General features: G+C 44.4%; 1 protein-coding gene across 1 annotated transcript; it reads right to left on the bottom strand.

The window, feature by feature from the left end:
- Nucleotides 1-495: 495 nt before the first annotated feature.
- Nucleotides 496-18809, bottom strand: LOC144688322 (spindlin-1-like; the record flags this gene model as incomplete). Its single annotated transcript, XM_078554752.1, has 3 exons — nt 496-1151; nt 12269-12502; nt 18548-18809. Coding segments are annotated over 3 exons (696 nt in total), but the record flags the coding sequence as incomplete, so codon positions are not given.
- Between the last annotated feature and the right edge of the window lie 1526 nt (nt 18810-20335).

Genomic DNA, 20335 nt, shown 5'->3' with positions numbered 1-20335 from the left:
TGTACACACAAACACACAGCAGACCTTTATGTGCGGTCTATGGAGCCATAGAAAAAGTGCGTCATAACAAATGAATGCTTTACATGGTAATCTCTATCGTAAGGGAGCCACTGACTGTGTGGATCATGCCAGAGGTCACGGCAAATCAGAAAATATTGTCACAAAACAGTTAACATGAAATCTGCCGTATTTTGTTTTTAAAAAAAGGGTACCTTCACATAATTCCTTTCCCAAGAGCTTTGTCCTATGGTTTCTTTAAATTTACTCCTTTGTCATAATTTGGAAAACAGTTTCAGTCTTAGATAAACCCCACATATTAAAACCAAACGTGGATCCTTTAAATAATTCAGGATCTTTTCAACCAACTTTTAAAATAGGATTCTGCTATCCAATTTAGTCAATCTTTATCAAGCACCAGCAAACCACACCCGCCCCCCACCCCCCCACCCCCACCAAACACAGTACCATCATCATATCAAAGGTTTCCATTTTTTTCAGTAAGGGGCCTTCCAAACTCAGCCACTGGGAATGTGCTTGCTGTAGCCCAAAGTGGCCATAGTCACATTTGCCCACTCGAGGCAAGATGCTCCATCACTAGGAGGCTTCCCAGCTAAAAAGATCTCACCGGAAACCGACAATCCACACAAGGTAGGTACAGGGTGTCCTATAGTGCTGGGACCAGAGAACTGTATAGTGAAAGACCTTTCCTTTGGCCTCACAGTCAGCGTTATAACCATGAAAGCTGTAATGGTCACTATGGCAGGCACGACAAACACCATGCTGCACCAATTGCCGGAGATATAAAAGGGAGACGGGTAAAATTTCACCTTTCAAAGTCTTAAAAATAAACACATGGAGGGCTAACATAAAGAACACAAGTCTCTTCAGTGATCTGCTCACAGTTCACAGTAAAAATCTCTTAGTGAAGGCAATGGCAAGCGTTGCATGCAGCTAGGAAGTTTTGACCAAGTCATACACATAAATGTGAAAATCGTCATCAAACTTGATGAAATAGACGGATGGTTTAGCCTGCACTTGGTGAATCACCAATCCCGTTCTCTTTGTGCTGTCCTCTGTGACATATTCCACCTGTTTTCCCACAAGACTTTCGATCACTTCACCAGGCTCAGTTGGCAAAACTTGCTTGTTCTCTATCACAAGAAAATGTACAATTAAAATCACATCCAAAACAATGCAATGGGGTTATGTTTTTAAAGGGGTGTCTATTGCAATCAACAAATATTAACAGTATTTATAATTATTGGTTGCTTATTGCCTTTAGTTACAGTACATTCAAGTTAAGTACATCATTAAACCATAATAGAGCCTTGTTTCTCCATCAAGCTAGTCCCTCTAGTGCTAACCCAATTTTAGATCTGAATGTATTTTGAAAGTATTGTGACCCCAGTAACCTACATTGTTCCAAACATTTGTCATTCTTTACTCAAAGGATTTTTAAAAATACACTCTTAAATTAACTTTTCACCAATTTCTATTTGTATCTTTATCATCTTGCCCTACTTGACCGACTTACAATATAAAAATACTCTGGGTTCATCATTTCTGAATCATCTGATGTGCCTAATTTTATGCAGTTTCTTAATTGATGAATACAAATATTCTAAGTGAAAATGAAAGCTTCCTGAGTAAATGGTTTACAGGTGAATACATAGACACACATTACTTCTTGCAACAATTAGTGGACTAAAAGTGAAAAGCACCACAGTTCAAACCTCCACACAATACTGCTCTTGAAAATCAGTCCAGAGGTGCCTTGGTATCATGTTGTCTACAGGAAATTAAAAATGGAAAACCAATTTGCCAAACCTACAATGAAACCAGGTTCCACATGCAGGCGACTGTGTATGGAGTATAGCTGTGCCATGGTTGGTATAAGGTAGTAATATTGCATGTATTGTTTTATGTGGGGAAAAGTATTATGAGCATATTTGCGCCATCATCAAGAGCTCCATAAAATCACTCGTTTCCACTTCAGCTCTACAGCTTTTTTTTTGCAAAAATATACTTTATTCACAAAATATCTTCAACAACATTTCAAACCATTTCAAAATCACCAACACAAAAATACAATCAGGTTCAACTTTTACAACGTGTATCACGAAATGCATTGATACAAAAAATGAATATTACAATCATTTGCAGACACTTCAGCTCAACAGCTGCCAAAACCCACATCTATTCCTCGTCTCCTCCAGACACAACTATCCCAATGCTCTCCTGGCCAGTGTCTTACCTTCCACCTTCAATAAACTTCAGCTCATCCGAAATTCTACTGCCTGTGTCAATGTCTTATTAATTACATTATTAAGGTCCAATGGCAATTATGTTATTAAATGGCAATTACATTGTTAAACGGATGATGGGTATTGGATGACACGCAAATTCGTGAAGCGTTCCATATTAAAAATTATAAAGCTTGCTAATTTAGCGCGAGGAAAATTTGCATATAAATAGGGACAGCTGGTAAATAGGGAGAAGGGGGGGGGGAAGAAACTGGGAGAGTCTGAGACTTTGTTTTACTGTTTTGGAAATAAAATGGTTTAAGGTACAGGCTAGCTTCAGACGCAATCTTCCTCAATATACAATTATTGGAATTAACATGGTAGCAGAGGATGAACTTTGGTTTTGTTAAGCTTTGATTAGTTGCTGAATAAGAATTTTTTTGTCTCCATCCTCAGTAAAAGAAGCATACTGCTGCTGACAAACTCAGAGAACGGCAGGAGGACATTGCAACATCTCAGGCTTTGAGTATCCACTGACTTTTTTTTTCGGAGGTGGAACCATGTCAAGTACGGTTAAAATGAAGTTGAGATGTGGACGCGGGTTACTTCATTACCCTGAAAGCAGCAGCAAGTTTTGGCTTTGTCATTACTCCTCATCTTACTTTTTGCTGGTGAAGTATTTTTAGAAGTGGATGTGGATGACTTGGATACTGAAGAGGATTGGCTCTTCTATTACAGTCTTTGGATAAGTTTTACAAAAAGGGTGATTTGTTGGAGGCTTAAGAAGCATGGTCAACCTTTGATAGAGTCAAGAAAACAGATGATCAGTCCATGGGGGAATATATTATGGACTTTGATAAATGGTATGAGAGACTGAAAAAAATTTAACCTTGAAGTCACGCAGCCTGTATTGGCACTTAAATTACTCGATTGTGCCTGCATTTCTCATGTCGGTACACTTTTGGTGTTGATGGAGGTTCAATTCCACGGGAAAGACTCTCTCCTAGACCAAATAGCTGCTTCCCTAAATAAAGTTTTGGGGGAAAAACAGTCATTTCCAGCTACCCTCCTATCAAACATAGACAACTCTGCGGAAAAGCAAAGGATGGAGGATTCCATGGTGGCTGAATTTCGAGATCGACAATTGAACAGGTTCCAGTACAAAGATAGTCGATCTGAAGATGGCAGCACCTTTAGCAAATTTTCTGAGTCGAGACAAAAAACGGGTTTGGGACGGTGACCGTAGGCGTTTGAACCAGAGAAATGCACCGTGAATAGTTAATCGGTGTGATTCTAAGTATCATTACGCAGTGAATTGCCCACAGCGAAAGAATCGTTTTTGAAATAATGCATGAAACAGAATTCCGAGGCTGAGAATGATGATGGTGATTGCCATGAAGGAATTGTGCTGGTCACTAGGAGCTTGGATCTGATGATGAGTATTTTGATGGCTGATTCATTCAGCTGCACAATTTTAGATAGCGATCGCACTTCCACAGTGCGTGACGTGGATTGGCTTAACTGCTACCTGGAGTCTCTCTATGAGGCAGATCGGAGGGAAGTTGAGGAGTATGGAAGCTCTACCCGCTTCAGGTTTGGGGATGATAACACACGAACGTCTTCCAGAAAAGTGTCGTCCTCCCTTGCAAGACAGCTGGGATAGGTTGCTTCTCCAGTACTGATGTGGTCTCTAGCAAGATACCTCTATTATTAAGCAGACCTTCGACTGAAAAAAGCACAGATGAAGCTAGACGCAGAGAAAGACAGAGCGATTGTGTTCAGGAAAACCGTGGATCTACGTTTTACTCGGGCAGGCCATCACTGTCTGCCATTAAGGAAGCCAGATATTTCTCTTGGTAATTTCTGGGGATAAAGGTTTGGCGGACAAAAAGATTATTTGGAAGTTCCATAGATAATTTAAACATCCAGCGCCACAAAAATTGAAAGCTCTACTGTGGGACGTACTGGAGTGGTTGATAAAGAATATGTCAACCTTATTGAGCAAGTTATGGCTCAATGTGACATCTGTGTTAAATAGCGAAGGACACCGCTATGTCCTGTTGTGAGTTTGCCACTGGCCAGGGAATTTAATGATGCATTGGCAATGGACTTAAAAGTGTGGGATAAGGATCGGGGGTATTTTTTTGCTACGCTTTGTAGTTAGGCTAAATCTTTCTTTTTCACCATATCTACTGTAATACACGGTAAAGGACAAATGGGCCATTGTCAATAAGGTAATGGAGAAATGGGTGGATACTGGATTAGGAATACCCAACAAAATTCCTGACGGATAATGGAGAGGAATTTGCGAATGAGGAATTTGAGGATGTGAGAAAACTTGAACATCATAGTTCCACATACTGTGGCGAAGAGCCCATTCAGCAATGGTTTGTACGAGAGGAATCATGCAGTGATAGACAACTGGATTGCAAGTTTCATATGGCATGGGCAGTACATGCAAAGAACTCTTTGCAAATGGTTGGGGCGTACAGTGTGTACCAATTAGTGTACGGAAGGAATCCAAAGTTGCCTTCAGTGCTATCGGATGCTCCCATCGCTGTTAAAGGACCTAGCATTAGCTCTACTTTTTCCATAAGACCATAAGACATAGGAGCAGAAATTAGGCCATTCGGCCCATCGAGTCTGCTCCGCCATTCAATCATGGCTGATAAGTTTCTCAACCCCATTCTCCCGCCCTCTTCCCATAACCTTTGATCCCCTTACCAATCAAGAACCTATCTATCTCAGTCTTAAATACACTCAATGACCTGGCCTCCACAGCGTTCTATGGCAATGAATTCCATAGATTCACCACTCTCTGGCTGAAGAAGTTTCTCCTCGTCTCTGTTCTAAAAGGTCTTCCCTTTACTCTCAGGCTGTGCCCTCGGGTCCTAGTCTCTCCTACTAATGGAAACATCTTCCCCACGTCCACTCTATCCAGGCCTTTCAGTATTCTTAGTTTCAATCAGATCCCCCGTCATCCTTCTAAACTCCATTGAGTATAGACCCAGAGTCCTCAAACGTTCCCAATATGTTAAGCCTTTCATGCCTGGGATCATTCTCGTGAACCTCCTCTGGACCCTCTCCAGGGCCAGCACATCCTTCCTGAGATACGGGGCCCAAAATTGCTCACAATATTCTAAATGTGGTCTGACCAGAGCCTTATAAAGCCTCAGCAGCACATCCCTGCTTTTATATTCTAGTCCTCTCCAAATAAATGCCAACATTGTATTTGCCTTCTGAACTACCGACTCAACCTGCAAGTTAACCTTAGAGAATCCTGGGCTAGGACTCCCAAGTCCCTTTGCACTCCAGATTTCTGAATTCTCTCCCCATTTAGAAAATAGTCTATGCCTCTATTCTTCCTACCAAAGTGCATGACCTCACACTTCCCCACGTTATATTCCATCTGCCACTTCTTTGCCCATTCTCCCAACCTGTCCAAATCCTTCTGCAGCCTCCCTGCCTCCTCAATACTACCTGTTCCTCCACCTATCTTTGTATCATCTGCAAACTTAGCCAGGATGCCCTCAGTTCCTTCATCTAGATCATTAATGTATAAAGTGAAAAGTTGTGGTCCCAACACTGACCCCTGCGGAACTCCACTAGTCACCGGCCGCCATCCTAAGAAGGACCCCCTTTTCCCCACTCTCTGCCTCCTGCCAGACAGCCAATCTTCTATCCATGCTAGTACCTTGCCTCTAACACCATGGGCTCTTATCTTACTGAGCAGCCTCCTGTGCGGCACCTTGTCAAAGGCCTTCTGGAAGTCCAAGTAGATAACATCCATTGGCTCTCCTTTGTCTAACCTACTCGTTACCTCCTCAAAGAATTCTAACAGATTTGTCAGGCATGACCTCCCCTTGATGAAACCATGCTGACTTTGCCCTATTTTATCATGCACTTCCAAGTATTCTGAAATCTCATCCTTAATAATGGACTCTAAAATCTTACCAACGACCGAGGTCAGGATAATCAGCCTGTAATTTCCTGTCTTTTGCCTCACTCCCTTCTTAAACAGGGGGGGTTACATTAGCGATTTTTCAGTCCTCTGGGACCCTCACTGACTCCAGTGATTCCTGAAAGATCACCACTAACACCTCCACTATCTCTTCAGCCATCTCCTTCAGAACTCTGGGGTGTAATCCATCTGGCCCAGGTGATTTATCCACCTTCAGACCTTTCAGTTTTCCTAGCACCTTCTCCTTGGTAATGGCCACCATACTCACCTCTGCCCCCCGACTCTCTTGAACTTTGAGGATGTTACTCATGTCTTACACCGTGAAGACTGACGCAAAGTACCTATTCAGTTCCTCCGCCATTTCTTTGCTCCCCACTACTACTTCTCCAGCGTCATTTTCCAGCGGCCCAATGTCCACTTTTGCCTCTCTCTTACCCTTTATGTATCTAAAAAAAACTCTTGCAATCTTCTTTTATATTACTGGCTAGTTTACTCTCATATTTAATCTTCTCCCTCCTTATTTCTTTTTTAGTTGTCCTCTGTTGGGATTTGTAGGCTTTCCAATCCCCTGGTTTCCTACTGCTCTTCGCCGCATTGTATGCTTTCTCTTTAGCTTTTATGCTGTCCCTGACTTCCCTTGTCAGCCATGGTTGCCTCGTCCTCCCTTTAGTATGCTTCTTCTTCCTAGGGATGAATTTTTGCTGTGTCTCCCAAATTACTCCCAGAAACTCCTGCCATTGCTGTTCCACTGTCTTTCCTACTAGGCTCATCTCCCAGTCAATTCTGGCCAGCTCCTCCCTCATGCCTCTGTAGTTGCCTTTATTCAACTGTAATACCGTTACATCTGATTCCAGCTTTTTCCTCTCAAATTGCATGGTAAATTCTATCATATTATGGTCACTTCCTCCTAAGGGTTCCTTCACCTTAAGCTCCCTTATCAAATCTGCCTCATTACACATCACTAAATCTAGAATTGCCTGTTCCCTAGTGGGCTCCACCACAAGCTGCTCCAAAAAGCCATCTTGTAGACATTCTACAAATTCCCTTTCTTGGGATCCACTACCAACCTGATTTTCCCAGTCTACCAGCATATTGAAATCCCCCATGATCACTGTAACCATGCCTTTCTTACACGCCTTTTCTATCTCCTGGTGTATCTTGTGCCCCACATCCTGACTACTGTTCGGAGGCCTGTACATAACTCCCATTGTGGTTTTTTTACCTTTGCGGTTCCTCAACTCTACCCACACAGATTCTACATCATCTGACCCTACGTCATTTCTTGCTATTGATTTAATTTCATTTCTTGCTAACAAAGCAACCCCACCCCCTCTGCCAACCTGCTTATCTTTTCAATAGGATGTATATCCTTGGATATTTAGCTCCCAGTCCTGATCCCCTTGCAGCCATGTCTCCGTGATGCCCACCACATCATATCTGCCAATTTCAATCTGCGCCACAAGCTCATTTACCTTATTTCGTATACTGCGTGCATTCAGATACAACGCCTTCAGTCCTGTATTTCCCGTCCCCTTTCTCATTGTCGTCCCTTTATCTGATGTGCTTGAAGTTAGATTCCTAGCCCTTTCCAAACACTCTGTCCTATTTCGTGTTCTGGGGACTTTAATAGCCTCTCCTGGGCTCTCCTTTCTTTTCAGTTTTTTCATAATTTTCCATGAAGTTGAATCCACCTCCCCACATGCTAACCTGCTGCTTTTTTCCCCATTAGTCATACTTCTTGGAGTTTTACCCTTCCCCCCCCCCCCCCCCCCTTCTAGTTTAAAGTCCTGTTGACCACCCTATTTACCCTTTTTGCTAGAACATTGGTCCCAGATCGGTTCAGGTGGAGACCGTCCCAACGGTACAGATCCCTTCTGTTCCAAAACTGATGCCAGTGCCCCATGAAATGGAACCCCTCTTTCCCGCACCACTCCTTTAGCCACGTGTTTACTTCCCTTATTCTCGCGCCCCTATGCCAATTTGCACGTGGCTCAGGTAGTAATCCGGAGATTATAACCCTTGAGGACCTGTTCTTTAATTTAGTTCCTAATTCCTGATAATCCCCAAACAGGTCCTCTTTCCTAGTCTTACCTATGTTATTTGTCCCGACGTGGACAACAACAACTGGATCCTCCCCCTCCAATATCCTTTCAAGCCGGTCAGAGATGTCCCTCACCCTGGCACCGGGCAGGCAACATACCATGCGGGACTCTCGATCCTGCTTACAAAGGATGCTATCAATTCCCCTAATTATAGAATCCCCTACAACTACCACTTGTCTTTTTGCTCCCCCATCTTGAATGGCCTCCTGTGCCACGGTGCCGTGGTCAGCTGGCTCATCCTCCCTACAGCCCTGTTCCTCATCCACACAGGGAGCAAGTACCTCGCACCTGTTGGACAAGGTCAAGAGCTGAGGCTCCTCTGTTCCTGAACACAGGATCCCTCTACCTGCCTCACTTGCAGTCACACCCTGCTGACCCTGACCGAACTTGAGGTACTTAATCTACCGGGTGTGACCGCCTCCTGAAACAAAGTGTCCAGGTAACTCTCCCTCTCCCGAATGTGCCGCAGCGTCCGGAGCTCGGACTCCAGCTCATCAATTCTGAGCCGGAGTTCCTCCAGCAACCAACACTTGCTGCAGATGTGGTCACTGCGGCTCGCAATGGGATCTGCCAGCTCCCACATCATACAGCTACAGCACATCACCTGCCCAGCCATCGCGACTTATATAATTAATTTATTAATTAGCTTTGCAGTGTTTTTTTTTTCAAATTTGGTGCAGATTTCCTACCAACCAATCAGGTCACAGCTTTCCTGTGATGTCACTTTTTTAGTTTTGGCTTCAGTTACTCTGTGCCCCGAGGTCACCGCTCTGGTGCTCCTCCCTCCGAGTCTGCTCCCTGGAGACAAGGCTGCGAATCCCCGAGGTAAGCTAGATCTATACTCACCGCTCCGGTGCTCCTCCCTCCGAGTCTGCTCCCAGGATTTACACACCAATCAGCTGCTTTTTCTTTAAAATCCACTTTCAGAAGAGTGTCCCTCACAGGTCTGGTGCACTCCTGAAGGCACTGCCTCTTCCTCTCTTTTTTTTTAGATTTGAGGAGGAGGGAGGGATGGAAACACTACAGCAATGTAATGTTTGGGGCTATTCCGTTCTTTGACAGTGGGTCCTCCTCAATTCCCTCCTGAGTCGCGGTGACTTCTCCCAGAATGTTTCAGTCACTTCTCACCAGCACCCTCTGTTGGATGCTCTTCCTCCTGTTGAGTGCAAGAGTCCTTCTCCTCGATTACCTCCTGAGTCGCAGTGGCCGCGGTGACTTCTCCCAGAATGCTTCAGTCACTTCTCACCAGCACCCTCTGTTGGATGCTCTTCCTCCTGTTGAGTGCAAGAGTCCTTCTCCTCGATTACCTCCTGAGTCACAGTGGCTGCGGTGACTTCTCCCAGAATGCTTCAGTCACTTCTTACCAGCGCCCTCTGTTGGATCACAATCGCCTTGCATGCGGGCAGAAAAGCTGAGGTTTCAGACAAAATTTGACAAGCCTTACAGCACCACCTCAGGCCATCGGGAATACAGTTTAATCAAGGGGACATAGCAGATTACGAAAGAGAAGGGCTGAAAGAATGGAAAGGACTTGGCAAGGTTATAGGCAGTGATTGAAAAACAACGATTGTGCAACATGGGAATCAAACTGAGGGTACATTCCTCAAGGCTAATTGGCACTAATTGTACCTTTACAGATTCTGAACAGGACATGCACCATGCACACAGACGTTTACAGCACACAAGGAGGACATTCGGCCCATCGTGTCTGCGCCAGTCAACAAAGATCTGACTACACTAATCCCATTTTCCAGCGCTTGGCCCATCGCCCTGGAGGCTTTGGCCATGCAAGTGAATATCTAAATACTTCTTGTGCACCCTGCTTTAATAGGTTAAATTTATTTCCCCCTCCAGCGTTTTAAGGAGGCCCAAAATCAACAGCTGAGAATGGCTCTTGGCACTGTTACTCACATGCAGATATATGTCAAAAGATTGTCGTGTACACTTGGGGACAATTTCTTTCCACAATTTATTATCACCCTCACTGGGGTACTGCTCAAGTATCCAATATTCATGCATGGGCCTTGGCACCAGAAGGGGTTATAGCCGAGTTTTACCCTCACTGTCACTCGATCAGATATGTGCTTCACTAAACAGCAATTCCGAGTAGAATCAATGCCAGCCTTATCCTTCCCTAACCAAAGGGTGCAGTGGCCAATTGAGATCAGCTAATGCACAGATTATGAATGCACCTTGGAGTTTTTCAGGTCTCTGTAGCTTAAAGAAATGGAACTCACCTCTGAAGCATCAAAAGGACCAATTTTAACAGGCCTTCCACCTTAAAATATTTATAGTCTCTTTTTTTAAGAAAAGGGAGGACCCATTAATGTGTAAGATTCTCCTCTGGGTCTAACCCTGGGTGTGGTGACAAGCCAGGAGTTGCAGGTTCTATTCCCACCAGCTCTGCACAACCTTTTTATGGCAGTAGAGGGCGTAGCAAGTATGAGTTCCACAGGCTTATTGCCAACAGGATGATCGGATCAGCTGGAAAGCTAACCTTCTCCATCAACTGTGCTTGCCCAAACTGGCACAGTAGAAAATACCACCGTGGCTCAGTCTCCATTACCGGGGTGGCAGGTATTTTGACCAGCAGCATGCATGGTGCAAACAGATTCCTCCAGCGGCCTGGAATCTCTCAAACCAGACTGAAAATCTGTGTCTGCACTGAGGCGGGCATGTTCACTTTTGGCAGCAGGCTTGCTGGTCTGTTCTGTGCCACGGAACAGGACTCCCCCCACCCCCCCGCCACCCCCACAGGAGATCCTCTGGCACAGGAATGAGGTCCACTAGCAGCTTAGCAGCATAATTTGCAGTGTGCAGGGCCCAGATCTTCAGCAGCTGAGCTGTGTTCATAGTTGTCGTCATCCTCAATATCACCATTGGTCTTCTCTGATATGCCAATTCAGCTATGGGCTAACTGGGTGCAACCAGAATCATCTGTGGAAGACATAAAAGAGACTGGCCTTTGGACTATGCGCAAACTGCCAATGTTTTTGACACAATAACTGTTTTGGAAGACAAGAGAATCACCAATTAGTTTTACAGCACAACATACACTATGAGCAGAGGACAATGTAACTTTGGCCTCGGCACAGGCTTTACTGCGGACTGTCTGGCATACAGTTATTAGAAGATTTTGCGGATATCGTTTACTCTAAAAGATTAACACAAACAAAATTCTGTGACTTACCCAAACCGGGAGCAGAGTCAGACGATAGGATGCTTCTGAAGATGCATCAGTTCTGCAAATGGTTCTTCAGTCTATGAAAGAGGCTTTTTTCTCCCAAATCTGTGACTTCCCTCCATTCCATTAACATTGAGCAAACTTCTCAATTGCAAAATGCTTCGGTCTGATGATCTTTTCCAGCTGTTTTCTGTACCATCAGGTATTAGAAGCTTGAAGGTCCTTGCCCCTCCCACCCCCCCCAACACTCACAATGGTGACTCATGCCCTTATGACAGCTCTCAGTGATTACGCCTTCAATGACACCTTTTTTTTTGAGGGGGATCATCCTTTAACCACTTCAATCTACAAGAGGTGTGGTCCGCCATGTATTCTTTAGCCCATTGTTATCCTCTAACAGCGTGCTCTCACTCCGCCTTCTCAAATCAATCACGTCGATTCTGATAATCGAGGGGAAAAATCTTGACCATTCCAGCTAATATTTAACTGGATGGTTTAGCTTACCGCTGGCAGTAAATTAAGACTCAGTGAAGTCAATGGTAACTAGCACAAACCTGAGGTGCCTCCTAAGCCAAATATTCCAAAAACAGGGTGTGGTTGAAACTAAAGGTCATCGACCCGAAATGTCAACTCCTGTTTCTCTCTCCACAGGTACTGTTGGAACCGCGGAGTTGTTACCAGCATTTTAACTTGCACTTGAAACGAAACTGGTGAACTGTGCAAACATTCACCTAGCCTTGAGTGTACAATTTTACAACTAAACCTGAACATTATGTACCTGAATCTGGCAGGATACGGAGATCTCCCTCTTTGTAATCCTCCAGTAGCTGGTACATATACAGAACAGGGTCCTTTTCATATGTGATATAATACCATGTAGTCATGACAGGCGCACGTGCTAATACCATCCCCCGCCATTCGTTCTTCGATCCGTCGTCCTTTTCAAACATGTGTTCGACCGCTTTTCCCACTATGAGCTCTGCCAGATCACCGTCCATTATTTTTGTTCGACCTGTTGGAAAGCAGGGACCACAAGTCAATCCGCAGTTATGGAATAGTACAGCGCAGGAGGCCTTTCGGCCCACTGAGTTTGTGCTCGTTCATTTGAAGAGCAATCCACTTTTTCCCCCATTCCTCCGCCCTTTCTCCATAGCCTCGCAACTTTTTTTTCCCTTCGAGTATTTATCCAATCCCCTTTCAAAGACTACGATTGAATCTGTAATCACCAGCCTATCAGGCAGAGCTCTTGGTAAAAGGAAAAGTGTTTTTTCTCCGGTTTAAAATAGATTAAGCTAAGGAAAGGTAAGAGTTCTAGTTTTTATTTAAAGTACATAAATAATTTAACTTTTTTTTTTACTGTATTTAAAGTAAGGGTTTTTTTTTAACTAGAGGCATGGTAGGGCAGCTCAGTCCAGTGTTATGTACCGCCTGCAATATGTGGGAAGTCCTAGATGCTCCTTGCGTTCTGGCCGACCACGTGTGGAGGAAGTGCCACCAGTTGCAGCTACTTGAGCTCCGAGTTTGGAGCTTGAGCGGCAGCTGGAGGCACTGAGGTGCGTCCGCGAGGCTGAGAGTTTCGTGGATAGCACGTTTTTAGACGTGGTCACCCCACAGCTTACGGAAGTACAGACGGAGAGGGAATGGGTGACCATCAGTCAGAAGAAAGGTGTCAGGCAGATAGTCAGGAAATCCCCAGGGTGCATCTCACTCAAGAACCGTTTTTCTGTGTTGGAAAATGGTCAGTGTGATGGTTCCTCTGGGGAGTGCAGCCACGCTCATGGCACTGTGAGTGGCTCAGCTGCACGGGGTGGGAGGGGGTGGGGAACAGAAGGAAGAGCAATAGTGGTAGGAGACTCAATAGTAAGGGGAACAGACAGGCGTTTCTGCGACCATAGACTTGACTCCCTGGTGCCAGGGCCAAGAATGTCACTGAACGACTGCAGGGCATTCTAAAGGGGGAGGGCAAACAGACAGAGATCGTGGTACATATTGGTACCAACAACATAGGTAGTAAAAGGGATGTGGTCCTGTTTGCAGAATTTAGGGAGCTAGAAAACAGATTGAAAAACAGGACCTCAATGGTAGTAATCCCTGGATTACTTCCAGTGCCACGCACTAGTGAGTATAGAAATAGGAGGTTAGTCCAGATGAATGCGTGGCTGGAGAGATGGTGCAGGAGGGAGGGCTTTAGATTTCTGGGACATTGGGACCGTTTCTGGGGGTGGTGGGACCTGTACAAGGTGGATGGGTTGCACCTGAACCAGAATGGGACCAACATCCTTGTGGGGAGATTTGCTAGTGCTGTTGGGGTGGGTTTAAATTAACTTGGCAGGGGAATGGGATCCTGAGAGGAGGTTCAGTAGGGGGAGATGCACAGCCAAAATTAGAAGAAATAGCAAGTGAGTCTGGAAGGCATAAAAATTATAGGCCAGTTAAGGTACAATGGAGTTTGACAAGGTTGGATGGTATTTATTTTAATGCAAGGATTCTGACAAATATGGCAGATGAGTTGAAGGCACAAATTAACACATGGAAGTATGATGTCACTGCTGTCACAGAGACATGGTTGAGGGGGGGGGGGGGGGGGGGGGCACGCAGGATTGGTAGCTCAATATTCCAGGATATGGGGTCTTCAGGCAAGACAGGGGAGGAGGTAAAAGAGGAGGAGGTATCGTAATATTGATCAAGGAATCAATTACAGCAGTAAGGAGGGATGACATCTTTCAAGGCTCCTCAAATGAAGCCATATGGGTAGAACTGAAAAACAAAAAAAGAGCAATCACATTGCTGGGAGTGTATTATAGGCCTCCAAACAGTCAGAGAGAAATAGAAGTGCTGATATGTAGGCAAATTTCAGGGAAGTGTAAAAATAATAGGGTAGTAATGGTGGGGGATTTCAACTTCCCCAGCATTAACTGGGTTAGTCATAGTGTGATAGGTTTAGAGGGAGCGGAATTCTTAAAATGCATCCAGAAGAGCTTTTTAAACCAGTATATAAAAGGTCCTACAAGAGAGGTGCTGGACTTAATTTTAGGGAATGAAGCTGGGCAAGTGGTAGAGGTATCAGTAGGGGAGCATTTTACAGATAGAGATCATAACTCCATTAGATTCAAGGTTGTTATGGAAAAGGATAAGGATGGGCCAGAAATCAGAGTTCTAAATTGGGGGAACGCCGATTTTAATAATATCAGATATGATTTGGCGAGAGTGGACTGGGAGCAGCCACTTTTAGGTAAATTTCGTTCAGAGCAGTGGGACTCATTCAAGGAGGAAATAGGGAGAGTACAGGGCCAACATATTCCAGTGAAGATATAGGGTGGGACCAACAAACCCAGGGAACCCTGGATGTCGAGGGATATACAGGATTGGATAAAGAGAAAAAGGGAGGCTTATGGCAGATACCGAGGGCTCAAAACAGCGGAAGCCCTAGAGGAGTATAGAATGTGTAGGGGGGGAACTTAAAAAGGAAATTAGGAGAGCAAAAAGCGGGCATGAAAAAACATTGGCAGGTAAAATAAAGGAAAATCCAAAGTTATTTTACAAGTACATTAAGAGGAAGAGGATAACTAGGGAAAGATTAGGGCCCATTAAGGACATTGTGGTAATAATGTGTGTGTTGAGCCGGAAGACGTAGGTAGGGTTCTAAATGAATACTTTGTGTTGGTGTTCACAAGTGAGAGGGATGACGTGGGTATGGAAATCAGGCAGAAAACTGTGATATAATTAAAGAAATTAGCATAGAAAGAGAGGAGGTTCTTAGTGGTCTGGCAGGCTTAAAAGTAGATAAATCTCCAGGCCTGAATGAAATGTATCCCAGGCTGTTGAGTGAGGCAAGGGAGGAGACAAGCAGGGGCAATAATTTTCAATAACTCTCTGGCCACAGGAGAGGTGCTAGAGGACTGGAGGACAGCCAATGTGGTACCGTTATTCAAGAAGGGAGGAAGGGATAAAACAGGGAACTCCAGGCCAGCCAGTCTAACCTCAGTGGTGGAGAAACTAATGGAAGCAATTCTGAGGGACAGAATTAATCTACACTTGGAGAGGGAGAGATTAATCAAGGACAGTCAGCATGGTTTTGTTAAGGGGAGGTCATGTCTGATCAATTTGATTGAATTTTTCGAAGAGGTGACCAGGTGTGTAGATGAGGGCAATGCATTTGACGTAGTCTACTTGGACTTCAGCAAGGCTTTTGATAAGGTTCCGCATGGGAGACTGATAACGAAGGTAAGAGCCCATGGGATCCAAGGCAATTTGACAAATTGGATCCAGAATTGGCCGAGTGGCAGGAAGCAGATGGTGACGGTCGAGGGGTGTTTTCTCGACTGGATGCCTATCCCTTGCTGTTTGTGGTATATATTAACGATTTAGACTTGAATGTAGGAGGGTTGATCAGCAAGTTCGCGGATGACACAAAAATTGGTTGGGTGGTAAATAGTGAGGAGGATAGTCTTACATTACAGAAGGATATAGTAGGACTGGTCAGTTGGGCTGACCATTGGCAAATGGAATTTAATACGAATAAGTGTGAGGTGATGCACTTGGGCAGGACAAACAAGGCACGGGAATACAAGATGAAAGATAGGACCCTGGGAAGTACTGAGGATCAGAGGGACCTTGGTGTGCATGTCCACCGGTCCCTTAAGGTAGCAGGACAGGTAGATAAGGTGGTTAGAAAGGCATATGGGATACTTGCCTTTATTAGCTGAGGTGCAGAATTTAGGGCAGGGAGGTTATGCTGGAACTATATAAAACGCTGGTTAGGCCACAGCTAGGGTATTGTGTGCAGTTCTGGAATACGCATTATAGGAAGGATGTGATTGCACTAGGGAGAGAGTGCAGAGGAGATTTACCAGGATGTTGCCTGGACTGGAGAGTTTTAGTTATGAGGAGAGATTGGATATACTGGGGTTATTTTCCTTGGAGCAGAGGAGATTGAGGGGGGACATGATTGAGGTGTATAAAATTATGAGGGGCATAGATAGGGTAGACAGGGAGAAACTTTTCCCCTTGGTGGGGGGATCAATAGCCAGGGAGTATAGATTAAAGGCAAGGGACAGGAGGCTTAGAGGAAATGTGAGGAAGAATTTTTTCACCCAGAGAGTGGTGGGAATCTGGAACTCACTGCCTGAAAGGGTGGTAGAGGCAGGAACTCTTATAACATTTAAGAAGTATTTGGATGCGCACTTGCGATGCCATGGAATCCAGGGCTATGGGCCTTGTGCTAGAAAATGGGATTAGAATAGTTAGGTGATTGTTTGACCAGCGCAGACTCGATGGGCCAAAAGGCCTTTTCCTGTGCTGTGGACCTCTATGACTCTGACTTTTCCAATCCTAACCACTGGCTGTGCAAAAAAAAAAAGTCACGTCATCTCTAGTTCTGTGGTCAATCACCTTAAATCTACACCCTCTGGTCATCAACCCTTCCATCATTGGAAACAGTTTGCAATAGTTATGCAAGTGAGTTTAATAAAGTGGATTTTGCTGAGCCATTTCCTTTCCTGAAGTTGTTGGCTTTCTCGGGATGCAGCTCTGTAGGTGCTGGCAACCCACTGGAAGCAGGGACGAGTGGCCTTGTGTAAGCTAAGACACCAAGTGTCAAGAGGCTATTTTGCATATGGGCAATCACAGCTGGGCACAGCCGTGTCTTACTTGCAGGACAGTAAGTTCTGAACTCCAGTAAATTCTGTTGCGTTTTTCTCTCAATTCAGTTTATATGCTGAGCCAAGTGGCCTGCTACGTGTTTGTTATTTGTCCATCTCACAGGGAACTAGAGGATATGAGGCATTTCATATTTCCATTAACAATGTAATGGATTGATTGTATACCATGGCACGCTAACCTCCACCCATAAGGACAGTGGAAGCTTTAGCTGGCCTGTGGAAACTGTCATCATCTATCTGTCTTCTGTGTTAAGTACAAGTTCACACACACACAATGTCTCTTTATGGCTCAGTGGGTAAATGTAACATCTGGCATGATACTGATTTCATGTTCTAGCACTGCGCTGTAGCAAGTTACCTATTCTTGGCCAGGTTAGCAGTGGTGGCATAAGGAAGAAGGGCATGAGGATGGAGCAAATTGTCAGGAGGAAAAACAAATTTAAAAAAACCAAACGATAGTGACTGAACGCTCCATCACCACAGATATCTGTGCTGAACTCTATTTAGTTTCAGTCTCTGAAACAGTACTCAAAACTGTAATGACTCACATTAAGCTCTACAATTACGAAAAGCACAAAATGGAAGGTACCAACAGGTAATTCAATCTTATTTAACACAGAATGGAGCATAGCTACTGTATAAAATGTCAACCATGACTCACCCAATGGTGATTTGTCATTGCACTCTCCCACCCCTCTCCAGGGGTTACTGTAAGACGCAGCATCAGATATGTGAACCAGATCTTAAATTAAATCAACTGACAGAGCGTACAGATGGGACTTGTAAATTTCAGTTCAGAATGTCCAGATTTGCATTGCTTTACGCCACACTAATGCAAATCTTAAAAGTAAGGTACTGAAGACTTGGAGGAGGTTTTAATTTGCTAACAGTGGTTAACAGCCATCTTTTATATTTAACTAATATTGCAAACTCACTCTGGATATGAATCCAGAGTACAAGTATAATGGAGATCACCAGACATCTGGTGTATTTTAAAAGTGTTATCAGGGGTCTCTCCAACAATAGTGAACATTTGTGGAAATTTGTGCAAGTTCACTTTGGGTTTGGAGCACAGCTCTCTGGAACTTCCTCTACCCGCCGCCTCCTTGAAGATGCTCCTTAAGCTGTCGGTCACCTGTCCTACTATTGTCCTAACTGACTCGGCATCAAGTTTTGTTTGCCAACGCTTCTGTAAAGCGTCTTGGGATGTTTTACTACGTTGAAGGAGCTGTATGAAAGCAAGTTGTTGCTGCTGTTGTTGTAGGCTTTACAAATGTTTTGAACCTATATGGGCAGCAGAGTTTTTGAAGCTGCTTGGGTTTAATTGCGCGTGCACGCATAAAGTAAAAGTGCACAAAAACAAAGATAAAACTGTAGGCCAGCAATGATTGACTTACCGCTTTTATCGGGCAGAATTTCAAGACTTGAGACTCTCTCATCTTTGAAAAGTTCGATCCCGTACACACAGTCGAATTCATCATACTTGACCAAGAAGAGCGAGGGGTTAACTGGCAGCTGGTCCAGCACTGTGCCCTTCCACTGGGTAACCACTCCCGACTTCTCCCTCCATCCATGCTGCACTTTACTGCCAACAATACTGCGCTGTTTATAGGCAACTGGGTCACTTGAATCTGCTTTGGTACGCTTCCTTGAAGTTAAAACACAACAAAAACAATAATAATTTTGATTGATTCCATTTTATCACACCTTCTTTACCAGGAGACCAAGTGCATTGGAACAATCACCCAAAGCTTCTTGAAGTACCTTTACTGTATTGACATCAGGGCCCAACTTCTAACAGCTGGCAGCCTTGCCAACTCAGCTGGGTTTATGAGGCTTGCATCCTACATAGAATTCAACACAGAAACAGGCCACCTAGGCTTGAAGCCTCCTCCCACCTTACTTCATCTTAAGCTATCAACATATTCTAATATTCTTTTCTCCCTCATGTACTCATTTTGCTTCCCCTTAAATAATCCATAACATTCATCACCACTACTCCTTGTGGTAGTAAGTTCTATATTCTAACCATTCTGAGAAGTTTCGCCTGAATTCCTTATTGGATTTATTAGTGACTATCCTATATTTAAGGCCTCTCATTTTGGACTTCTCCACAGTAGAAACATCTTCTCTACATCTACACCATTGGACCCCTTTGTAACCTTAAAGACCCCTATCAGCTCACTTTTTCATTTCTCTTTTTTTAAGGTTATCTGAAAAGGAAAAAAACACAGGGCTATAGGGAAAAGGTGGGGGAGTGACACTAGGTGAATTGCTCCTGCGGAGTATCAGAACAGGCACAATGGACTGAATGGCCTCCTTCTGTGCTGTAACTATTCGATGCTAAGATCCCGTGTGGATCTTTTACGTGTACCTGAAATGGAAGACGTTTAACGTTGCAGCCAAAAGAAGGTGTCTCCAGGAGTGCAGCTCGGTACCACACCGGACGGGCAGCCTTGATTTCTGTGCTCAACTCTCTGGAGTGGGTCCTGAACTCCCGACCTCTGATTCAGAGGGGAGAGAACTATCCACTGCTGACATGGTTAACCTGCAATGCTCCATTTAATGACCTGTGAACCTGCTGGTTAGATTAGCCACCTCCCACTACCGATGTAAAATCTATCCCATGCACCTGCCCCCTTGCAGCACTGTGGGGCAAGCATGCAGGTAGATGGAACAGAAGTTGCTGGCCCACTCTGCATATTCCCAGGCCACTGGCAAACAGGTAATCTTGTTTGATCAGATCAAGAGACATAACTTGCATTGGCTTTTGAGCCAAATCAGCGTGGATCGAAGACTCTTTCAAGTATACCTCCAAATAGCACGAAACTGCAAAACTTAATTTCTAATAGCGTGATGGATAATCTTAACATTCGAGCCAGGCTATTCAAAGTGAGGAACTTCTCCCCACAAAGGATAGTCGAAATATGGATCCCTCCCAAAAGAAAGTGGGTGCTGGGTCAATTAAAACTTTCTAGACAAATTTAATCAATATGTTTTTGTCAGGTAAAGGTGTCGGAAGATACGAATGAAAGGTATGTAAAGGAGGTGGAGGTACAAGTCAGTTACAATCTAACCAAATGGTGAAACTGGCTCAAGGGGCTGAATGGCCTACTCTTGTCGAAATGTTCCTAAACACATCACTTCTAATGCAGGCTATGCACCGACTTCTATTCTCTTAATCA

This window comes from Cetorhinus maximus, chromosome 13 (genome assembly GCF_964194155.1).
Source record: "Cetorhinus maximus chromosome 13, sCetMax3.hap1.1, whole genome shotgun sequence".
NCBI lineage: Eukaryota > Metazoa > Chordata > Chondrichthyes > Lamniformes > Cetorhinidae > Cetorhinus > Cetorhinus maximus.
Note: the sequence above shows the minus strand (reverse complement) of the source record. Positions and strands in the feature narration are given on the sequence as shown.